Raw genomic sequence first — 22223 nt, forward strand, 5'->3', positions numbered from 1 at the left:
TGGGACCCGGTGACCCACGGTGTTCCCCGAGGCTGCGTGACAAGTTTGTAGAGGGGGAGGGAAAAAAAGGACTCGCGTCACTATTTGTAAATGGTTACAGTGAGATTTGGAGGGGGCGTGGACGGCAGAGGAGCAGCAGTGAGCGTGTTGGCTCTTGGCTGCGGCTCCAGTGTAGTGATGTGCCGGCTGGAAGAACCGGACTTCGTGTAGACTGAGCGGTTTGACGCGGAAGCTTGCGGTTACTGTCAAGCTCGTCGGCAGCCGACTTTCTGTCATTTTTAAAGCCCGTTTTGGCATCCTTTTGGATTAATTCATTCCACGCGCTCGCGGTTTGCGATACGGAGGACTTTAAGGAAGGAGGATATCAGCTGTGAAAACGTTTTTGTTTTTTGAAGACGCAGCAGCTGCCGTGCGTAAAGGACACAATCTGGTTGAGAAGCTGTTTTAATTACAATAGTTTGAGACAACTGCTTTCTTATTTGTTGAAGGAAGCCTGCGTTTTGGGACTGCCTGCGCATGGTAAGTCACCGAAATGACATTTGGGATTTGAAAGCTGTTTCAAGTGAAACTAGCGTGACCTTCCTTTGTAAATACGGACAGGTGTTGCAGTCAAACTCCGGCTGAACCTTTCATTCACTTACGGCTCTGTTGTTATGTCGTGCATTACCGCGGACTCGTGAGCTTGGAGATTGGACCAAACCTTTGGTACGGATAAGCCACAACATGTTTAATGCCGAAATCTTTACTTTCCTCACACTTGGAGAGAGCACACGCCGTCATTAACAACCGCACAATGCGTTTGAAACGCCGAATGGGAAAGTAAGCATCACTTTGTCTTCTTTCGTCCCGAGTTGTGGCCGATCTGGCAACATCCAAAATGACAAGCACCGGACCTGTCATCGTGTACGAGTGGCTGAAGACCCTCCAGCTGGCCCAGTACGTCGAGGCTTTTGTGGATAATGGATATGACGATCTGGAGGTTTGCAAACAAGTCGGAGACCCCGATCTGGATGCCATCGGGGTCTACATCCCTCACCACCGGCAACGGATTCACGACGCGGTGAGGAGGCTGAAAGATGAAGCCAACGAGACGGCCAGCGGACTCTATTTCACCTTGGAGCCGATGCCACCCGCATCCGAGATTTATACCAGTCACATGGTGGACCAGTATGAGTCCAAACTGCGGGGATCCAAGTCCTGGACCGAGCCCAACAGTGACCGGATCGGGCGCAACGGTGGCTACATGGGCGCGCAGAGGAACCTGACGCTGGGCAACAGCAGGAGGGAGCTGGTGATTTACCCCAAGCTGAAGCTGAAGATCATGATCAGGGATAAGCTCATCAGAGATGGAATCAACCTCGCCAAGCCGCCCTACTCTAATAAGGTAAGAGGAACCTGCAGACGCAGGCCATGATGGTCACACGGAACAAAAGGGACCTCCACCTATGACATGTTATTACTGATTGGTATTTATTGTTTAAAGGGTTTACTTTTCTAAGCAACAGCCACAAAATCTTTCGTGTTGGAGAAAATACAGTTTTATTGACGAAAACCAAAATTGCATTGATTTGCAGAGGTGGTTGTTTTTGCAATGTGTCAGAGGAGTTTGTATCGCTCCAACGTGGCTGTGACCTGCTCAGGATCATCCATCATATTGTTTAAACCCACTGTCACTCATATAAGAGCGCAGCTTGTATGAAGGCTCCATTTCACTCCTGTTCAACAGCAAAATAAGGTGAAAAACTGAGCCACAGGTGAGATGCCTGAACATTTTCAGCCCTGCTGCACTTTGCTAAAGTGTGAGTGGTTGCTGTCACGGTGAATGATGGGAATGAAGTTGCTGCCGATCAATAAGCGGAGAACGGAGAGGAGATCCTGAGGAGCTTTCACCCTGCCTGTGATGGGGGTGATTTACACTCTGATTATTAATCTACTCTGACCTCACCTGTCCAGTGATTGGCCTCAGCATCCAGTGTGGGTGGATCAACCAGCCCCACGAGCATATATAGGCTTTGGCCCTTTGCTGTGATTAATAGAGAATGGGCTGTAGATGATGGCAGGGGCAGTAAATGAAGAGTGCCCTGCTGGGTATATGGCTGTCGCAGGCCTGGAGCAAGATTGAGAGGGCCTCTTGTTTTTACAGGCCCGATGGTGACCTTTCTTCAGAAGTGTTTGAATCGTATGCCTCACCAGCTGCGAGGGCTCCACTGAATGACTGCTGTTTATTGCTGTTTACTGCTGAACACTAAACTTTCAATGATAACAATCTAGAATTGGTTTAATGGTCAGCCAACCGTACAAAAGCAGTCTTGAGTCAGCGTTATTCATGTTTCAGAACTTGCACACTTGATTAAACTGTTTAATAGCCTGCTGGTTTGCTTCTTTTCAGGAGTTGAACAAGCCTGAGGAATAAAAGTGGAACAATGTGAGGTGAAGGGATTAAACCTTGATATTTCTAAAAGCCTGGCTGTGCGTCAGTTGGACTGCCTGAGTGAATATGTAAATAATGTGGCTGGTGTTTAAAGGCTTTTCAGTCTCGCCGGCATTCCAACTGAAACAAGATCCCGAAGATATGGCGTTCATGTAGTGACATGACTTCATAACTATGTCTACCGTATGTATCTACATGATCAATTATTTCGTTTGACCCAAACCGTAATGTCAATTACCTCATCCAGTGTACTCGCTTGCTTCCAAATTAGCTGTCCAAACTCACCAGCTTTTGCATGTTTTGTAAGCTCTCCATATATTTCTCACTTTGGCTGACTGGGAATCCCACAGAGATTTGGGATTTGAGAGGGATTATCTGCAAAAGCAGGGCTGAAACAAAGTGTTGGTTCCGGAGGGTTAAACTATCTCTCCCTTTTGAAGGCTGTATTTATTTCGAGCCCAAGCTGTGGCATTGAGGTTTTAGAGGAGAATGAGCAGGTCAAGGTCTTTCACTGTCGCTCTCTCTTGGGCTCTCTTTGAGTGTGTGTGTGTGTGTGTGTGTGTGACACTGTAGTTCTGAATTGGCTCCAGCCCAGTGCTTTTCTCCCCCAGAGGAGTGAGAGGAGTGTGAGAGATGGAGCTGTGACTCTCTGCCTTTGAGACCAGAGAGCTATGACTCGGGGCAATTACAGGACACAGAAGTCCGTCTCAAGGGACGTTCATTGTATCTCCATCCACATTTAAACTGTCCTCTGTGCTCTCAATACGCAGGGATTTTGATGGACTCTGATCTGACAGCCCTCTGTTCATCGTTGTGTCACTGGCTTTGTCTCCATTGTTTGTCATTATGCAAAAAAATATATCGGCAATGTAAGCACTAAGAATCAGAAAACCTCTCCAGTGTGTGCTAGATTATTATCAAACAATTCACTGAAAGGGCTCTTCTGGGTGTAATAAATACCCATGATCTTTATCGAGGCCGCAGAGACCCCTTGTCTGAGGGAGGGTATTATTTCATGCGATGTAAACAAACACTTGTGCTACGGGCTGCACATTTCTAAATCTTTCATCGGGGAACAATATAGGCAGAAAAGATGGTGCTGCCTGCTGTCGAATGCACTGCGGTCGTAGAGTTGACTTTATACGGAACTTCATCATGAATGTTTGATACCCTGAGTAAATATATGTTGATCTCTAATGATCAGCTTTTTCTTTTGAAGTATTTGTCATGTGAACAGTGTCTGCTTTGTCATCCCAAAACACAAGAACCCATCCTTTTTCTATTTTGAAGACCGTGTTTCAGATGTGTGACGCTTTAAAGAGTCAAATCTTGCATCTCTCTTCATTTTTTTGTTAATTGCAACGGTTGGCATTGGTGGCGCTTGTCTAAATGGTATTCATTTCCTTGCAAGATGTATGTTTTATACATTTTATCTAACCTATCAAGTGTTCCATTCAAATATTTCACCTGGCTCCAAGACAAAGTTTCCTTTGGGGACAATACAGTTGAAATTGAAAGGTTTTGTAATTGTCAGTTATGTGCAGTGAACAAGCACAATAGTTACTCCATTTTTTGCATCCAATACCATTTCTCCTGTGGTTTCCGATTATCTTTCCGGGGATCTCTGAAGATTTTAATTATTTTATCTTATCAGAGAAAACCCCCCTTTTGCTTTCAATAATTTGTCTCAGTGCCAGACTATTTGAAGAAGATGCGCGCTCATCCAGAGACTGTTGCTGCAAACGGCAGACACAATAGCGCCTCATTGTTTGTGCTGTGTTTCAGGAGGAAGTAGCAGCTAAACACTGGGAGATTCTCCATTGTTTGAATGGAGGCTGATGGGAGCCGCATGTCCTTTCACTACATTCCCAATTTCCGTCCATTGAAAGAGGCTGCGGAGGCAAGTGTCCAGCATTGTGCCGATGGGTGGGTGATAACAACAACAAAAAAAAACTGGGTGTCATACAGAGAGAGAGGAAGGGTAGTAAATAGATGGCCACATTGTTTTTGCTGGCTAAACTACGCTTTAGTGGGTGCTTGGGTAGGAGAGATACTGTCCCACAGGACAGTAAGATGCTCGCGGCCATTCTCCGAATCGCACTGAACAGCTGATCAAATGTGGTGGGGGTGGGAATCATGAGGCCTCCGGCTTAACCGGCCTGAAGAATGCAAGAAATGCAGTGGACACCCAGAGGTGTTGTGTCTGTCAGGGGGTAAGCAGAAGGAAAGGTGGCTTTGAACCGGCTGTTTTATTAGCCTCCTATAGCAAAAAAAGGAGGAAGTTCACCATCTTACATGCCAAACACTCACCTCACTTCCTGTTTCAGTCCTTTTATCTTGGTTTAGTGTCCCAGCACTTTCACCAAGCAGGAAATTCGGCTTTTGTTCCACATGGGGGTCATCTCTTGTTGGCCCATTGTGGTTACTGAGGGAGACTGCACAGCTGGTGTGAGAAATAATAAAATATTTCTAATCCATCATCGATTCAAAGTTTTACAATCTATTCCCACTGCAGGGCCACCGCAATGTGTACATTCACAGAAGAGTGAGGCAAGGGTAAAAGCAGAGATGGAATTTGATTGAAAACAACGCACAGTTTTCCACTAAAGCTGCAGTGTTATGGGTTTATTCCTTTCTGTTTTCCACTATATGTGCTTGCAATATGTGATGTTGTACGATGAAAAAAAAAGCATATTATATGCTGAAGGCATATAATATTTTTTTGGCGAATACCCTCTTCATCTCTGTCCCATGCTACAGGGCTGGCATTCAGCCACAAGGAGGGAGAAAGCCTTTCACAAACAGCCCCAGTCTTCCACGGGCTTTGTCGAAAGTTCTATTTACTTTCGTCTTTATCAAGGGCTTCTTAAAGGCACAATCAACCAAGGACTCATAAAGGGGAAGTCATAAAGAAGTCAAGGACCAGCCTCTATTGTCATTAGAGGACAGAGAAAGTCAATTTGCAAAGTGAGCTGCTGTTGACATGACAGAAAAGCCGGGCTATGTGGAGCAGTAAAAAGGGATCACATTCCCATCAGATGGAAAAAGTCACATACACACATACTTAGTGGATCTTTATGTAAACAACCCGTGTTTAGGGCCGTTCGGAACCTTCTTTGTTCAGCATGAACTACAAGTACCAGTATTTAGCTCTTTATAGAGCATCTGGGTGTAGTGAGGTCTGATGGCTATCACAATAACCTTTGACCTTACTGCGTTTGACCCGCGGACTAAAACGCAGAGTATTGATGTGATCTCAGCGAAGACAGCACAACAGAATTCACACGCTCTTCTGCTTCTCGGTAGGTGTCACCGCTAAGCAATGTCACGTTTCCGTTACATTACATATTCTATCATCTCAAGCGCAACGTGATCGCTTTTCCCATCCGGAGGCAATCATCCGTGCAATAATTCACGAGGCAATTTGCACGTCTTTGCTCCCGGTAGTCCAAAAACAATAACTGGGAAAGGAGTCCTCTTGCTGTAATGTAGTGAGGGAGTTTTTGTCTTGACCACCCATCTCCTGGGATCCTGTGCAGATGTGGGAAAGCTGTATTTGCAGCTGGCCTTCTCGTTTGAGCAGGACGGGGTGAGATGGGATCACTCCTACTGTGCTGTTACTCACATGATCAACTTGGCTTTGTTTTTTTCTTTTGCTCCCCGGACGTGTGAACTTGGATAGAAAGATGACATTTCCACAGAGCTCGAGCTTTCTCTCCGTGCATCAACAGGAGTCGTCAAATGATCATCTCAAAATTTAGACATGTTGAATTCATGCTTGTGGCAGTAAATGTCACTGACTCCAGCCTTTGGAGATATATTGTGTTTAAATGACATATGTGAGCAACTGTATATACGTATCACTTAAAGTTATGCAGTCATGGTAACGTCTTTAAATAAAGCAGGCGGTACAGCCATTTCGTTTTCCACTGTGGTGCTGGGGAACAGGTCCTGATGACACACATTCATGACAGATACATTATCAGAGCTATTCCGGTCCAAGGTTTCAGCAGCTTGCAGACAGCCTGTCTACAGGACCACATAATATCTGCTTCAGGGATGACTGCAGGCTGCGTGATCAATACTAAAGTACATCGGCCTTTTCTATTTTTACTTGTTTTCTAATGTAACTCATTGGTAAGGCATGTAGTCCGTATGTACTATTGTCTTTTCGGTATGTTGACTTTGTTCTCAGCGATAAGGTGGAAAAAAGTCACTTTAACTTGGCCGCGTAGAAACCTCATCAATAGGAATTATCCATGTGAATTTTATTTATATATGCTAAATAGTTTGACATGTTCAAAAAAGTCTTTTAACTCGAGGCTATCTTTTCATGGTTAAGTGCACAGAAGGCTTCACAGTCAGCAGCAGCAAAAAGAGAAACTAGATGTTCGCTCGTTGCTGTAAACATGTTTGTTTTTTACACATTTCTTCACCAGCTCTCACTCTGGAAAATGCAAAACACAAAAAAAAACCACCAGCTTGCTTTTATCCAAAAGCCGTGTGCAGTAACCTAAATGAATTCCATCATCGTAACGGCAGCCTCTCTTCCAGTTACTCTACATGTATCCCATAATGACCCTGTAGTCCTCTTTGAACAGTGGAGATGGAGGAAAAAAAAAAAGATGAAGATATCAAGTGCCCCACAAGGATGGAGAGCGACAAGAGAGCAGGCCGGAGCATCTGTCTGTGTCAGGATCCAGATTGCAAACACACTTGCAAATCAACACATCCGCACATGTTTCCCCTCTCTCTACATCTCTGTCTAGCACACACTCATTACTACGCTGCCGGTGATTGCTCTGGAGGGGATCATTACATTTTCCTCATAAAAACGCCGCCATACGTTGTTGCATGCCGTACAGGCGCTTTATGCATGCTGTCAGTCATCTCAGGGATTGTTTTTTTCACTGTAATGCCGCAGGTAGTCATGTGTGACCTACAGTCCAAGAGGGCTAATTACGTCGGACTCCCACGCATCAACCAGCTGGGAGAAATTTTATTTCTTACACTGTTTCTTTAATTGTTTTTAAATCTCCTTTTCTTTTGCCTTATGTTTTGATGCTTTTAATGGTTTCATGTGAAGCACTTTGAATTACCTTGTTGTTGAAATGTGCTATACAAATAAACTTGCCTTGCCTTGCCTTGCCTACAACAGAGCTTAATTGTCCTACGTGTAGCTACAGTTTGGCTCATGTCGGCTCATATTATCCTGGACTGTGTTTTAGGTGTATAATGTCGGGGTGTAGAGAGATGAGTGAGGCATGATAGCAGTGCGTATGAGTGTTAGAGGGACAGACGGGGATAGCGTGTATAATTACCTCGTCTGAAGCTGCTGCCAGCGTGGTGGTGTACGGAACGCAGCGCAACCAACTCTCAAACCCCCCTGTCCCTAATTGGTTAATTTCCAAGGCATGAGGGCAGGGCCGCGCTGAAAGCTTTGATCACGGAGACCACACCGGTGTCGATACGTTCCTACCTGAGTGCTTTTGTAGTGGCTGTGTGCTCGGCAGGAGATTAAGCCATACTAAACCCACCGTGTGTGTGTCTGTCGGTCTGTCTGTCTCTGGCTCTGGCTTCCCTGCGGCTCTACATACCTGAATGTGAACCCTAATTACCTGGCAGTTACCGCATTCCTCAAACACGCCTACGCAAACTCACGGACTGTGTGTTCCACATGTTCTTTTACAAAGGCAGCGTCGTTTCTTTGCAGGTATGCTTTTGTCTTGTGCGGTTTCTGGCGTTTCATGTTTTACGCGTTTTACAAAACATTCATGGGTCGCAGCACATTCCAACAGAAATGTTCATCTGTGTGGGAAGAGGATTGTTGCGTGCGCGGTTATCTCCCTGCAAGTGAACACTATGGAACATATACTGTATCTCCTGAACCAATTAAGAGCTTGGCACAGTCGCATTATGTTCCAATTTATTTTTTTTAAGCTGTGTCTGAATGTGCTGCAGCCAGCTAGTCAAACTCATCATTAGTGGATAAATCTAGACATGCTCAGTATGGAAGGCTGGAGTTCATCACGCTAATTGCTGCTTTTTGACCCCTGTACACGTTAATGTTAATTGTTCTATTCATTAAACGTTAATCGCTCGCCACGCCGCTTCATGCAGGGATGAATAAGGACTCCACTGCGACTGCTGAGACGATCCCCAAAACCATTTTTGATCTGAATGGCACATCATTTGTTGGACTCCTGTGGCTTATGCAGAGAAAAGTCTGGTCAAGTGTGTTATTGTTGGGGTTAACTTTGCAAGACATTATTCAGTTCACCCATTCTAAGCTGACCACAAATACACCGCAAGTAAACTCTTGAGACAATGGACAATACTGAGAATATAAACTGTGTAAAACGACTGGCTTGCGCAGAGCAAACAGGTTTTTCAGTCATAAAATAACCAAAGAGGAGCAAATGTAAGGAAATGGACATGCACCAGACAAACAAAGCACTGTGAGTGTGTTTCCACTCCTGCAGCCTAGTCCCTCAATGCACATTTATGGACGTGTTTTGTATCTTGGGATGCTCATGAAGCCATCTAAGGTCACTTTTGTTAACATCTGAGATGTGCACTTTTGGTTCTGCTTCATCTGCTGCCGGTGAACCGGAAAAAAAACACAATTTTCATGACAGCAAATCTTTAAACCAATGCTCTGCCAAACCAACCCCTGTTTACTGAAACAGCCCTTGAGACTTCTTTCCAAAGGAAAGTCTGTGACAAATCTGGAAATAGGTTCGTGTCTTCTCTGGTCCCACAGCATTTACATGAGGGGGGTCGGCGCCATGGTCCAAGGATCATAGATGAGTCCAACCTCAGTTTAGTTTTAGGGTCTTGACCTGAGTTGAATGTGTCATCAGAAAACTTGCCTGAATTAAATTTGGACTCGCTGATAAAGCCATCGGAAAGCTTCTCTTCAGTCTTCATTGCAGCTGGCCTGGTGTGACTTTTGCTGAAAGGCACTCGTTTATGTAACCGGTCAAGTGACAGATTTCTAACGCTCAGCTTTGTTTAAAGAGGATTAGGCTAAGTCCATATTTATTTCGACATGGGGCATATTACAACGATAGAAGCTTATTATGAGCATTTCAATATTCTAGTTTATAATCGTGGAATAATTATGGACCAACAGGAAAGGGAGGTTTTCTAGGACAGCTTTGAATCCTACGGCTCAACACTTGTCCTTTTGAATATTTTGTTGTTGCCCCTTAAGCCAAAGTTCCCTGCATAGCAACAGCAGACTGATGATCTGCACCTAACGTGCAGCGGTCATGGCCTTTGGTTGCAGAGGAAGTGCAGTAAATCCGCTAAATCACCTCTTCACTGTATGAGTCCACACAGCACAGAGCTGATGTCGCACACAAAAGCCAAACAATGAACTGGCCGACTGACAGCCCGCCGTCCGAGCCTGAGCGGGGAGGGGTCATGCACCGGGAATTTTCTCTGCTCCGCCAAACATCCTCACCCAGTTTCACCTCATTCTCACTTACTTCCAGGCAGGGGAGACAAACTGGAATACAAATAGACAGACTGGCAGACCTGTCAGGCCAACTGAGGGAGGGAGATAAAGACCAAGCAGACAAACAGAGCAGTTTCAGACAGAAAAACTGACAGAAAGAAGTTCGAAGTAAAATATGCATCTCGGAGTAATTAATAATTGTCTCCTTGAGTCTTTTGAAAGGCAGCACTGCCGCTATCACACCCTGACATTCTCAGAATATATTTATAATTACCTGTTTTCATCTGCATGTACAAGGTTGTTTGCAGCCTTGAGCGCGAGGCAATTCCTCTCATCGCGTAAGTTCCATAGCAGTTAAAAGCTGAATAATCAATATGAGAACCATTCGATTGTGAGTCAGTTCATAAAACATGTAGGGATGATTGCTGAGGTTTAAAGATGTAGCGACTGAGTGAAGTTCTTGCCGATGGTGCGAGTACGCTGTAAGTGTGGAAACGGTGTCTTGATTTAAAAAAAAAAAAACGATTTTAAGGAGGGGAAATGTAACATACTTTAGGATCATTTTCACTTGTTTGGCTTTTATCCTGCTCATTTTCATATTCTTTTCATATGGCAATAAGTGTGACCACTGAGGAAGTGTATTCCATGGGGAGCAGCATGGGAACGCTTTGCATTGAGCGCCTCTCAGGACGACTGTATTGTAATGGGAGTCTTTATTATGGTCACTTAGCGTGTCCCTGGACTGGACCAAATCGTTTTTTCCCCTCCTCATATGAGATTACACTGTCAGTCCAGAACAATGGGCTGCAGGGTTGAGCTTCTTCTCCCAGCAGCCCCTGTAGCTCTGATCCCCAACCACCCCATTTATGGAATAGTTGAATGCCAGTACCCCCCCCCCCCCCCCCTACATCTCTTTAACGGCAGCCTACCGACCCCTAAAGCTAGCGGTGCCCCCATATCACCCAGACTTGGTCAAAGCCAAATTCCTTAAACTGCAGGAGATGCCCTGAATTATGAAGCAGCTGGCAACCTTCCTCCTCAGGATGCCACAAGTGGAACAAGTATGGCTTGAAGCGGAGAAACAGATCATCTTACTAATACTTCCCTGAAGATGACAAAAGGTCTTTACCGACACCAGGTGGCCGCCAATACTCGGGCCTCTTTGGGAAGTAGACGACAATGCAGCAGTGGAAGTTGAGGGCAGCGATTATGTGTGGAGCCGGTCTTCATTGTCATGCAGGAATCCCACAGCCGGATTTACAGCAATTGTCATGTAAAGTGGCCCATTCGTATTTTACAATCTGCTTGGAAGGGAGGTTCTGGTTTGGGCTTTGTGTGAACATGATACTGTAGAGACGAGGAAAGGAAGACATGTCTGTAAATATGTTGTTAGTGTGACGCTCATCTTTTTTTTTTAATCCTCCTTTGAGTACAACATGCCTGAACAAACATACACAAACCATCACTTGCTCTTTTTCCCCCCCGCATATTTCTGGAGAACAAAGGCGTCCCCTCCTATTCAGCAGATAAATGTAGGCCATCTTGTTTCTTAAATATGTTTGTCTAGAAATAAAATCCCCTCACCGTTTGTGTGATCACTATACCCGGCAAAACCACAACGGAGTGCACAAAGCTCAAGTGCTCTTATTGTTGATTAGCGCGAGGCTCCTCCTGTAATCCTAATCAGTAAATTGATGATGAACCCTCTTCACTTGAGGAGAGGCTGAGCAGGCTTTTGTTATGAAATGGCATTATGTCCTCCGAGGCTGAGACTCAGATGAGTCTGTGTATTCTGGTCACACAAGTGACGCTGTTTATACAATGTGAAGGAACAGATTTAGAGAATTTCCCATACTGCCTCACTCTATTCGTAGTAGTTGTGGTTGATTCCAAGTGGTAGCTTGCGAGATGTGTGCCTTACTGCTCAAACTCAATTAAAGTTCTATCAAGACTGTTTTTTGTTTTTTGAATTCCCAACTCAGCATTACATGCTTGCTCTTGCTTCAGCGAGCTCAGAAGTAAGTTGCTTTTAGACTGATTAGAGAGCCATACGACGTAAAGACACATCGCTATAGAGCCATGCGCACAGTTATAGATTCTCTCAAGTAAATGGCACGACTGGAGCGGCCACATAAATGTGTCCTATATGCTTTAAAATGAGATAGAAGAGGAAATCTGCACACGCATTTTAGCACACATAACACATAACCTCTCCCAGAATGCTAGTTGTCTGATGCTTATGGTCCCTTGGAATCAATTTGGAGAAATATGCAGAGAATTCTCCAGTGTGGTGATTCACAGCAAGGCGTACAGCAGTAAAATCTCAATTACTGACCTCATAGTATCTGGTAACACCTGGATCAGATGTTTTTCCCCACGCCACGCTGAGTTTAGCTTCTTGCCATCATGTTTTAGAATTCATTTTGAAATCGTCTTAATTCCATACAAGGCTTTACATTACAAACTGATTGACTGTTTTTTGTTTTTTAAACAATGTTTTGGAACTCGATAATAGAGAAGATTACTTTACTTAGATGTCTCTGCAATGTACAAACTTCTGTTTTTCCAAACATCCCACCGTTTCCGATTTCTAAAATGTCAAATGCTTTACTTCCTGTCAACCAGAAGATAGTTCTGCGAGAAAAACAGCCAAAGCTACTGTTTAGAACCAAAACTTTTAAAATCTTTAAATAAATGGGTACACGTTAAATCGCACCAAAATGAACAAATGCCACATTTTCTTTTTCCTTCATGAATATTTTGCCGCTTGTGCGCTCTTCCGCTCAGAGGAAGCAGCGTGTTCTTGTTCGAGCTGCATTGTAATGGCCGTCTCATCACCACCGTGCCATGCCTGCTGTTCAACAGGCCTTTACACTAGCTGCTCATCACTGCCACTGCTGTGTGAGGAAGCAGACATGCATCTCGGTACCAGTTAGTATCCCAATAGGCCACAGGGGGTCTCTAAATTCATCTTATGTAAGCTACTCAATATCTACAAGGCTCGGGGGTTGTCAGAACGAGTCTGATGAGACGAGTGTGGCATACCGTGCGTTTTCTCTCCGGGAGTTTGCAGATTGAATGTGTTGCAGACTGAATTGGGAGATGATTACAAAATGAGATGACGTACTTGTCTCTGCCAGCCCCTTAAGTGGTGAAAAAAGTACTTTCAACGGAGGAAAAAATACATTTGGGGAAGTTTGCCTGACTAATATGTAGCATATTTAATAAATGAACTGTACTTGGCTGTGTTGTGCAGGAGTCCACTTTCTTCTGTATCCCCTTCAGGGTTGAAATACTGATCATGTTCAGCATCTCAGCCTCTCCTTGCCTCTGGAGTCAAATGACTGATTAACGCCCACGTGGGCTCTTGCCAAGGACGCTTTCTGTCGAGTCAGCACTTTGGCCCCCCTGGAGATGGAAACAGCCCTGGGATGTAAAACACAGGCAGAAGTGTGTCATTTTTCTTTCAATAGTGTGTGTGTGTGTGTGTGTGTGTGTGTGTGTGTGTGTGTGTGTGTGTGTGTGTGTGTGCTCACACTCTGAAGGCTCAGTATGATATCTGCCCTCCCAGAATCCTCACTCCTCCAGCATGACTGCTACTTTAACACATTAACACTTCATCTACACTTACCCTAGAGTGTAAACAAGTACAATATTTTGATGCTGTTCCTCCGCATATGTGGACGTCAGTGACAACTTCTCCTGTTGGTATTCTCCCCTTGTTGAACGGGAGCATGAAGCCTGCTTATTTATCTTGACAGTCCCCACAGCCCCAAAGCCCCCCCCCCCCCCCCCCACACAACCCCATTCACAACCAGCTCATTATGGGACGTCAAGTCTGGCATCCTTACTCTTTTTCAAGCCGTGTTTCTTTTGTTTTGTGTGACTGTGATAGGTCACCAAGGCGACATGTAGGATCGCCGCTGAGCGTGTTCGGTGGTGTGCTTTCTCCTATGATCCCGCGTACAATAAGCCCGGTGACAGCCGGCGTCGCCGGCGTGCCCGCTGCAGTAATCGTAATGACCGAGATCAGTTCTGCTGCTCTGTTCGGGCTCTCTGGGTGTCGTTTATTGACAGGCAGTTGGTGACTTACACCCAGTGCTGCAGTTCCCTCAACTGCCTCATTTGCGTTCCATCTTGCATGTCACACCTCAGGATTTGAAAGCCGGGGTGCTAGCCAAAAGCTAAAGAAATAGGTCACTATGTATTGAAAGAGTGAGCGGTTGGGTGTGTGGAAGCTTAGTATGTTGTATAAGCATCAAACACCCTTCTGCTAAATACCAAGCCCTTGGAGGAATGCATTGCTGGTGAGGACCCGTGGTCATTCAATCCTGAAGGGTTTGACTCCAGGCATGTCGTGCAGGAATATCCCATCTCAGCCAATCCTGGCACGCCCGCAGGCTCTCAGCTGCTAATGTGCTCCTAACTGCGTGTCACGTATCTTCCCACTGAAGGTCAGAGGTCGAGTAGAAGCATTCATCTGGTCTCCACCGAGGCGGAAAAGGCCGCGGCAAAAGGGGATGTTTGGCTTGTGCCGGGTCGTCGAGAGCCGCTCGGGGGGCCTTGAGCGTGCCAAGTCCTCATTTCCACACATTTCCATTTCTGTTTGTAAAGTTCTTCCTCATCTTGCTTTGTCTGTTCAGTGCAGTTGGGAGATCGCTGTGAAGGTGTGATTCACGATGTGTATGCGTAGGAGGGTTGGGGGCTCACGCCAGTGGAAGCACAAACTTCAAATCACGCACACTTTTTTTTTTGATTTTGGATCCCTGAATCAACAGTACAAGACGAGACACTTTAGACACTTTTGTTGTTGTCAAGATCCTTTAGTTCTCATGAATGCTTTGTACTTTGATGTTTTTTCCAATGACAGTTGGTTGAATTCAATGCTGAAATGGAAGCAACTTACTAATCGTGACTATTCCTTACCACATAAAGATAAGACACATTGTTTTTATGTACTTAAATGATCCACAAGCCTCCTTGTCTCCTATTCTGGCTTGAGTCCGGGCTGTTCCACCAGCAAAACCAGTGCATCACACTCAGATGGACTCAATATCGTGGGTGGCAAGTCTGATATGATCCGCCCCTTTATCACTGATTGTTTTAAACCCGATGAAATGGCTTCATAAGATTACTGAGCAGTGTTTAACACCCTGGATTCTTCTGTAATTACCAATTTATGCAGTCTAGTCTCTTCTCCAGAGAGGAGGTTATTTACCAGTGGAGGCATAATTTACACCAATTACATTTGTTTTAGTATTTACTTCATCTGTTTATTTACTTTGAAAGAGTTTTCTCTTCGTTATAATTGCAGTACAGCTAAGAAGGAACAGAGAGAACTAAGCTTATTTGTGTATCTTCATTTTCTGGCAAAGTAGCTTCATATTGTGTGTGTGTGTGTGTGTGTGTGTGTGTGTGTGTGTGTGTGTGTGTGTGTGTGTAGGGGGGGTGGGTGGGGTGTGTGTGTCTGCTCTGTCTCTGTCTGCTCTCTCCCCTCTCAGCAGAGGGAGACTCGCTGACAGAGGCTCTTTGTTAACAGGGCGGAGAGAGATGAGACGAGGTCATACAGGCAGATTGGTGCTCATTGAAATCCTATAGGAAGGGTCATTTACATAGTGCTGCCTAAATCCACTTGTGACCTCATTCGTAAACCCGTTCACGATCCTGACACCCTCCGCTCACCGTCTGACACTGTTTTGTAAACAAATGGCGAAGCATGCCGATCGTGTGCTTTCGCTGTGGGGCCCTTGCAGTGTAACGGGCAGATTCGTGTGTCAAGTGGCCATTTTTTTTCCCAGCTGACCTGCGGTAGTTCAGTTCCAGAGTTTCACTCTTCTGTGATGTTTGTTTTTTAAGGAGCTTTGGCTGACCCCAGCACATTTTTTTTGTATGAATGCTCAGTTTGTTTCGTATTGGTCAGACTGCTGAGACCGACATCGGGAGTTTGCCTGGTCACTTTAGTTTCCTTAAATGAGGATGAGAATGTGGAAATGACTAATGCCACTGTGATGAGAAAGATCTAGAAAAAAAAACAAAGCGTCCTGCTCGTCTTTTCTCTCACGCCTTTTTGGCAAATTCAACTAGGTAGGAAACAAAAGCACTGAAACATGTTGCTGGATTAGATTCCTATAATACCGCAAACTGGCAAATTGTATAGAAACAATGTTATTAATCCACACTGCCTGCCTTTACATGCATGTAACATTACAGCCATAACGAGATTATATTGTTGCATGAGAGACAGACTAAGCTCCTTAGCTGTAGCAAACACGCCAAAATAGTTCGGACAAAAGAAGGCGATACTTTTGTCCTCAATTCCACAGTGTACGATACTAGAAATTGGAATCAACCTGCCCTTTATTGACTCGTTCCCAAATTGTCACGAACAAAAGTCTTTGCTAATGAAACTAAACAAAGCAATCACAGGAAGAATCAGTCATTTCCAGAGTTGGCAGACATGTAATACTCGTAAGGCTGAACAGTGTCCCATCAGGAGCGAAAGAGGAAAGGATGAAGAGAACACCACGATTCTAAAGTGTCCCTCAGCTTTACCATGGCAACAATTGTCATTGAAGAGGTGGCAGATGTGTCTTTCACATGGCACTTTATCAGAAGTCTTTGTCTGTTGCCAAATATTGGCCTTCAGCGTGCGTTCATCGTCTCGACTGTTTGCGTGTTGTGTGGATGCACAAGTGTTAATTGTACGTTATTTTGTGTTTCCTCCTGAAAGGACAAGTGAGGTCCTTGATAGGCAGACGCTGTCTGCACTTTTGTCTGTAGAAATGAAGCTCGAGATCGACTGGCTGGTTGGGCGAGAGAGGGAGAGAGAAAGCAAGGCAGCAGAAGCGAGCTCACATGTTTTCTATTTGTTTTCCCTTGGTTGCCTTCTGTTTCCCAAATTTAACATCCATCGGCCTCACTCATCCTTGTGAATCACGCTGAATCGTGCTAAAATGAACAGACTTGCGGAAAACGACAACAATAATGGGTTTAAAATCTGTGGTTGGTCAGATTTGTGATATGGGGGGCAAGCTTTCTTCGGCGGCTGCTGCTTTGCCTTGTTCTCCCGCTGGCTTCCTCACCTTCTGATGCATAATGACAACCGTAATCTGATTGGTTTGGAGAGGAATCTCTCCCCCACAGCTCCAGGTCACTGTGAACACGACGGCACTGCACGGCATGTCCCTATCACACTGTGACAGCTTTTCTCTGTTTGGTATCAGTCACAGTAAAACGTTCTCCAGGAGCAGTGCCTCTCTGGTCTAATTTTGCTTGTGCCGCGATGAATTGGAAATGGTATTCGTGCATGTGGAGGTAACGTTCCCTGCTTGCTAAACAGCCAGGTGCGGCATTCGAATGCAGGATTACGGCTAGAGTTCTCATTGTGTGGAGTTGCACGTCTCGGTATTGATTTACTGTAGCTTGCATTCAGGTGCATTAATGCAAATGCATGCATGCATGGACACAACAGTGTCCGTGCGGGAGGAGGGGACGTAGAGGTGTCTAACACTCCCAGAGATCCAGAGAGGCCATGAGGATTGCACGGTTGTCTGATTTAACCTGTCTGTCCGTCTCACACACATCCAAAAGAGAAGACAGTTGTCTTCAGTCAGAGCTACTTTGGGTAATAGTCGGCAAAGGAGAGGATTGGAGCGGATTGGCTTTAAATTATTTTTAGATATTAATTCTCCACTCCATGAAAAAACCTTCAACGCATTATTATTTCTGGCGATAGGGTGAGAAAATGTAGGCTGATCTCACGAACAGCTGATTTTGGTATTCATGTCATAAATCTGACCTGTTTTCAGTTTATTTCTCCCAACAAAAGTTCTCTCTCAAATCTACAGAGCAACACTATCAGCTCTTGATATGCATTGGCTGATGAATAGTCTATCAGCTTTTTCCCGCTCCAAACTATCCTGATTGAAATCGGCAATCAAAGGTCACCGTGGTGAATGAATTAAAACAAATGAATTCCTTGGATTTAGTAAATGCCATTAAGGTTGAATAAACCTAAGATATTTTTAATATAGCCTTTCCTTGTTAATTTTATTTAGCCTGTTTCTACTCACTTGTGCATTTGTGTATGTCTTCCTCTGGACGGTAATTTGTGTAACACTGCTACACAGACTCATTTACAGTTGTAGCTGTTAGCCTGTCTCTGTTCATCAGGGTTGCTGAGAGCAGCACTAACCCAGGGTCACCTGTTTTGCATGAATGCCCCTTCAGTGGTCTTGCTTTAATAATGCCATCATAATTCTTCACTTTGAACAATGCATGGTGTCGAGCTACATTTCTAACTTTGCAGACTAGACTGAGGAGTGAAAACCATTCCCGGCAGCATGCAGCAGTTTTTGGTGAATATCAAGCACATGTATAAGAGCAGCAGCTTGCCTCTAATTGCTAAAAATAGGGTCGGAGTATAATGGTTAAGGGATAGTATGCTGTTCCTTTTTAGATATTGTTTCAGTCTTACAAACTACATACCTATTGGACATTTTACTTATGCTGTTGCTGCTTCTCAATATTAAGGCAGCTCCCGCTTATCCTAAAAAGGAATTGCGAAGGGGGTTTTAATCACTGGTAATTGAAAACCCTGCTGGGATTAAATGAGTCACAATGTGACAACAGAGCTGTGCAAAACGCCCCGCAGAACTCCAACTCTGTGTCTGCTTCCTGTCTGCTTCCTTTCTCCCCTCCTGATCGCGAAAAAACTACAGGTTCCTAATCCTAAATCCATGTGACAGCATCTCTACATGTCTTCATTCACATCATTAGTGACATGATGCAGATCAAGCTGTATGGAGCTAAATCCAGGTCAAAAGTTTTGTTCACTTGAAAAAAAAAATGTGAACCTGAAAGTTCAAAAATACAGCAATGTATTCAAAATAAAAATAAGTGAATGAAAAGTTTTTTTGGGTTGAATATAATTTTGATTCAGTTCTGGAATTTTTTCGAATACATTTATTTTTTTCAGTTTTCACGTTCATATATATTTTGATATTTGAGTTCTTATATTTTTATATTCACTTATTTTTATTTTGAATACATTGCTGTATTTTCGAACTTTCAGGCTCACATTTTTTTTTCAAGTGAACAAAACATTTGACCTGGATTTAGCTCCATAAAGCTGCACCAACAAGAGACCAATCGGACTTTGTGTCAAAACAGCTATTTGGGTTTTGTTTTTTTTGCGGGGCAGCAGAATAATAAATGCATATTGAATTTTATTTAAATTCAGTCTATTGCCTTTGGTGAAGGTGAATCACTTAATTTGCATAGTATGAAAGAATAATGGACACTTAGGCTTCTTTGATATGTAAAGTGAATACCTTTCATTCTATTTTAATCTTGCTAAAACTTTTTTTAAGGTTTTGATAAAACACTATATTCACAATATTCACAGAGTGCTCAGTGACATGCTAATACAGGAATGATTGTTTTTATCAGACATATCTCTGACATTCAGTTTTTTCACTCTGATTCTGCATTCATTTAGTGCTAATGAAATCCACTGCACCAAAATGCCATCATCATTATCTTGGATGAGTGGCCAGACTTATGTCTCAGAACTCTCACAACACTAGAGGAGGCTGCTAAAATAATGAATGAGCGTCCGTGGATTAAAAAAGCTTGCGATTTATTATCGGCAATACGTCAATACAGTGGAGTTCATGCCTCGGTTCAATTTAGTGCTGAAAATATGGATGGATCAAATGTAATTGGGAGAGTAGTCAACAAAATAAATGAGCATTTACATTTGACAATGACCTTTTCATTTCTCCAGGTCGTGAGCCTGTGGTTTCCTCCTCCAGGTCACACAAAGGCCATGACATGCTGAAATGATTTTCCATATCCAATAATCAAGCATCGACTGGGATCGGTCAGCTCAAGGACATGGTGATGGTTTCTGGGTCGTCCGACTAGTTGGACCATTTGTTGCCTCTGTTGCATTTGTTCAATTAGCAACTCCAGTTGGACCATTTGAGTCTCTACTTTGAAGGTGATTTACTCATTGATTAATAGATGGCTATAGTAATTCCTGTATACTCCAGATCATCGTGGGTAAAGCAACCATCTGCCAGCTTTGCCATGCCTTATTATCACAGTGGGAAGAGAATTTGGTTAATAGAGATGAGCCCAGTCAAGCAAATGAGCCCTTAGCTTTCCTGGGGTTCGGTCGTTAACTTGGCAGAGTTGCGTCGCTGGGGCAGCGGCGGTGATTCTTTATTGTTAAGCTTGTTAGTCATATACGGTGAATAGCCCTCATTGTGAGGCGAGGAGCCACTACAGGCCGATTCCACAAAACACGAGATCAGAGCTGACCAGAGCTTGCCACACGAGTTGGCAGATGGCAAATAACCACAACTATTGGTCTCACGCAGAGGTTTTAACACGGTAGTTATGGTAAATATGGTGGCATTATGGATAACGAGTTTCAGTGTAGATGAAGGGTATTATGTTGAGAACCTAAAATGAAACGGAAAGCAACATTGTTATTGAGTTAACTAACACCCAGTGTTATAGATTTGTAGCTGTTTTGCAAGCAGGTCTACAATAATTGGGCAAAATTGAATCATTCCCAAAAGAACTGGAACTAAAGTCTGAGAATATTTTGTGACTTAACCCTGAAACCACCACAGGAGAATTTGCATAAGTCATGAAATCGATTCTCTCTGTCCTTGCTGAGCTGCGAGTCACTGTTTAATCTTTGGTCACGGTGTGGAGTTCAGAGGCTTGTAAATTTCATGTGGAAAATTGGGACTAGGATGTCTTTGACTTATCACATCTCAAACTCCTCGGTTTCATGTATTGAGGGCAAAAGAACCGTGTCCTGCTGATCAGAAATGTTTCTGCTGGTCTAGGCGCATTCCTTGGCCTCTCCACACTGATCATTAGAAGTGGTGTGGGAAATACGAAGTGCACAGCATCTGATGGAAGAACTCTCCCCAATGTTAAGTCATTTCTGTCATCACAAAGCCCTTGAGTCAGATGTTCTATAAGAATATATGTTATGTTGGATAACATGATACTTTTTGTAGTCTGATGCTGCATACGTATAAATCTTTATCTAATCTTTTGGATATCACTGTATTCATTGTGCCATTATGCTTATATGTGTCATAAATGCTGGGAAAAACACCATTTCTAAGATTTGTTTTAAAGCACTGTGGTAGATTTAAATGGAATTATAATGTTTGAGTTTTAGTCAGGAGGGGGGGGGGGGGTGAACACCCCATTATTCTTTTCATTTCATTCTGTCCCATTTGGGGCAGTAGGTGTTATCTGCGTGGCACGGTCTGTTTAAAACCAGCACAGGCAGACACAAATCTGAAATGCATCTTTCACGGTCCTCTTGTCCAGGTCGTGTGTTTGAAGGGGATTAGATTGGCCTCCATCTCTCATTTCGCCACTAACGCAGCAGAAATCGCGAGGAATGGATTTGGGAGGCTGCAACAGGGACAGTGTGCTCAGCTGCTGTCTGCTGTATTGCACCGAGCCATAATTAGTCTATTACAGCCGGGCAGTAGCGGTGGTTTATATGATCTAGTGCTATTAGAGCACTTAAAGTCAGCATGTCTTCCGACCATTTAGCCCCGCTGAGCAGTTATGCCGGATGGGCTGCATAGACTCTTTATCATATTCTCTGAGCAGAGCAGATGTGCCAAAAAAAAAACCACACAAACCACCACGCTGATGGAAATACATTTGACATGTTTTCTCTCGTCTTTTTTTGCACATCCTGCTTTTTCCAGTCATCAATAAAATAGATACATGTGCTGCTGTTCTGACTATAATGACACAGAGCAGCCCTTACAGATGGTGCTACCTCTGCAAGTCCATGCTTAGTATCATAAAACTGTTAGCCATCGCGAGGTGACACAGTACAAATGATTTAAAGCACGGGCCCACTTCCCTCTCATGCACAGTAAAGCTGATGGAGCCTATTTGTGACCTACGTTACAGAGTTGCAGCGTTGCTCAGCAGTTAGACGAGCCGTAATTGGACGTTCTCTGGGTTTGATCCAACAAGGCTGCAACAGGCAGTATAACAGAAAGCTGAATTCCTTCTTAGTCAGTCATTTCAGGTGACTTTGGAGGGAGCAAAGCATATTGCAGGCAATCACTCATTACTTGGCTTGATAGAATATTTCAATAATTTGTATCTGTATAAAGATGGAGATTCAATCAGTAGTTGGAGGGCTTATAGCTGTCAGTCATACTGTGTATGCTAACCTACCAGCTTTGATGGTAATTACTTACTAGCTTGTCTGTTAGCCTTCACTGCAGGAGGGGCCGACTCCTCCAGCTGTATTTAAAAACAGACAGC

At 44.0% G+C, this 22223-nt stretch overlaps 1 protein-coding gene across 2 annotated transcripts in view; it reads left to right on the forward strand.

Annotated features, from left to right (window-relative positions):
* The first annotated feature begins 201 nt into the window (after positions 1-201).
* Positions 202-22223, forward strand: part of sash1a (SAM and SH3 domain containing 1a) — a 140809-nt gene continuing 118787 nt past the window's right edge. For both annotated transcript variants that reach the window (XM_079290758.1, XM_079290759.1), the window contains exon 1: positions 202-1384. In XM_079290758.1, the coding sequence (XP_079146884.1) occupies positions 878-1384 (507 nt within the window). In that variant the 5' untranslated portion in view covers positions 202-877. The remainder of the gene's footprint in view (positions 1385-22223) is intronic.

The sequence above is a fragment of the Melanostigma gelatinosum genome (assembly GCF_949748355.1).
Source record: "Melanostigma gelatinosum genome assembly, chromosome: 19".
Classification (NCBI taxonomy): Eukaryota; Metazoa; Chordata; class Actinopteri; order Perciformes; family Zoarcidae; genus Melanostigma; species Melanostigma gelatinosum.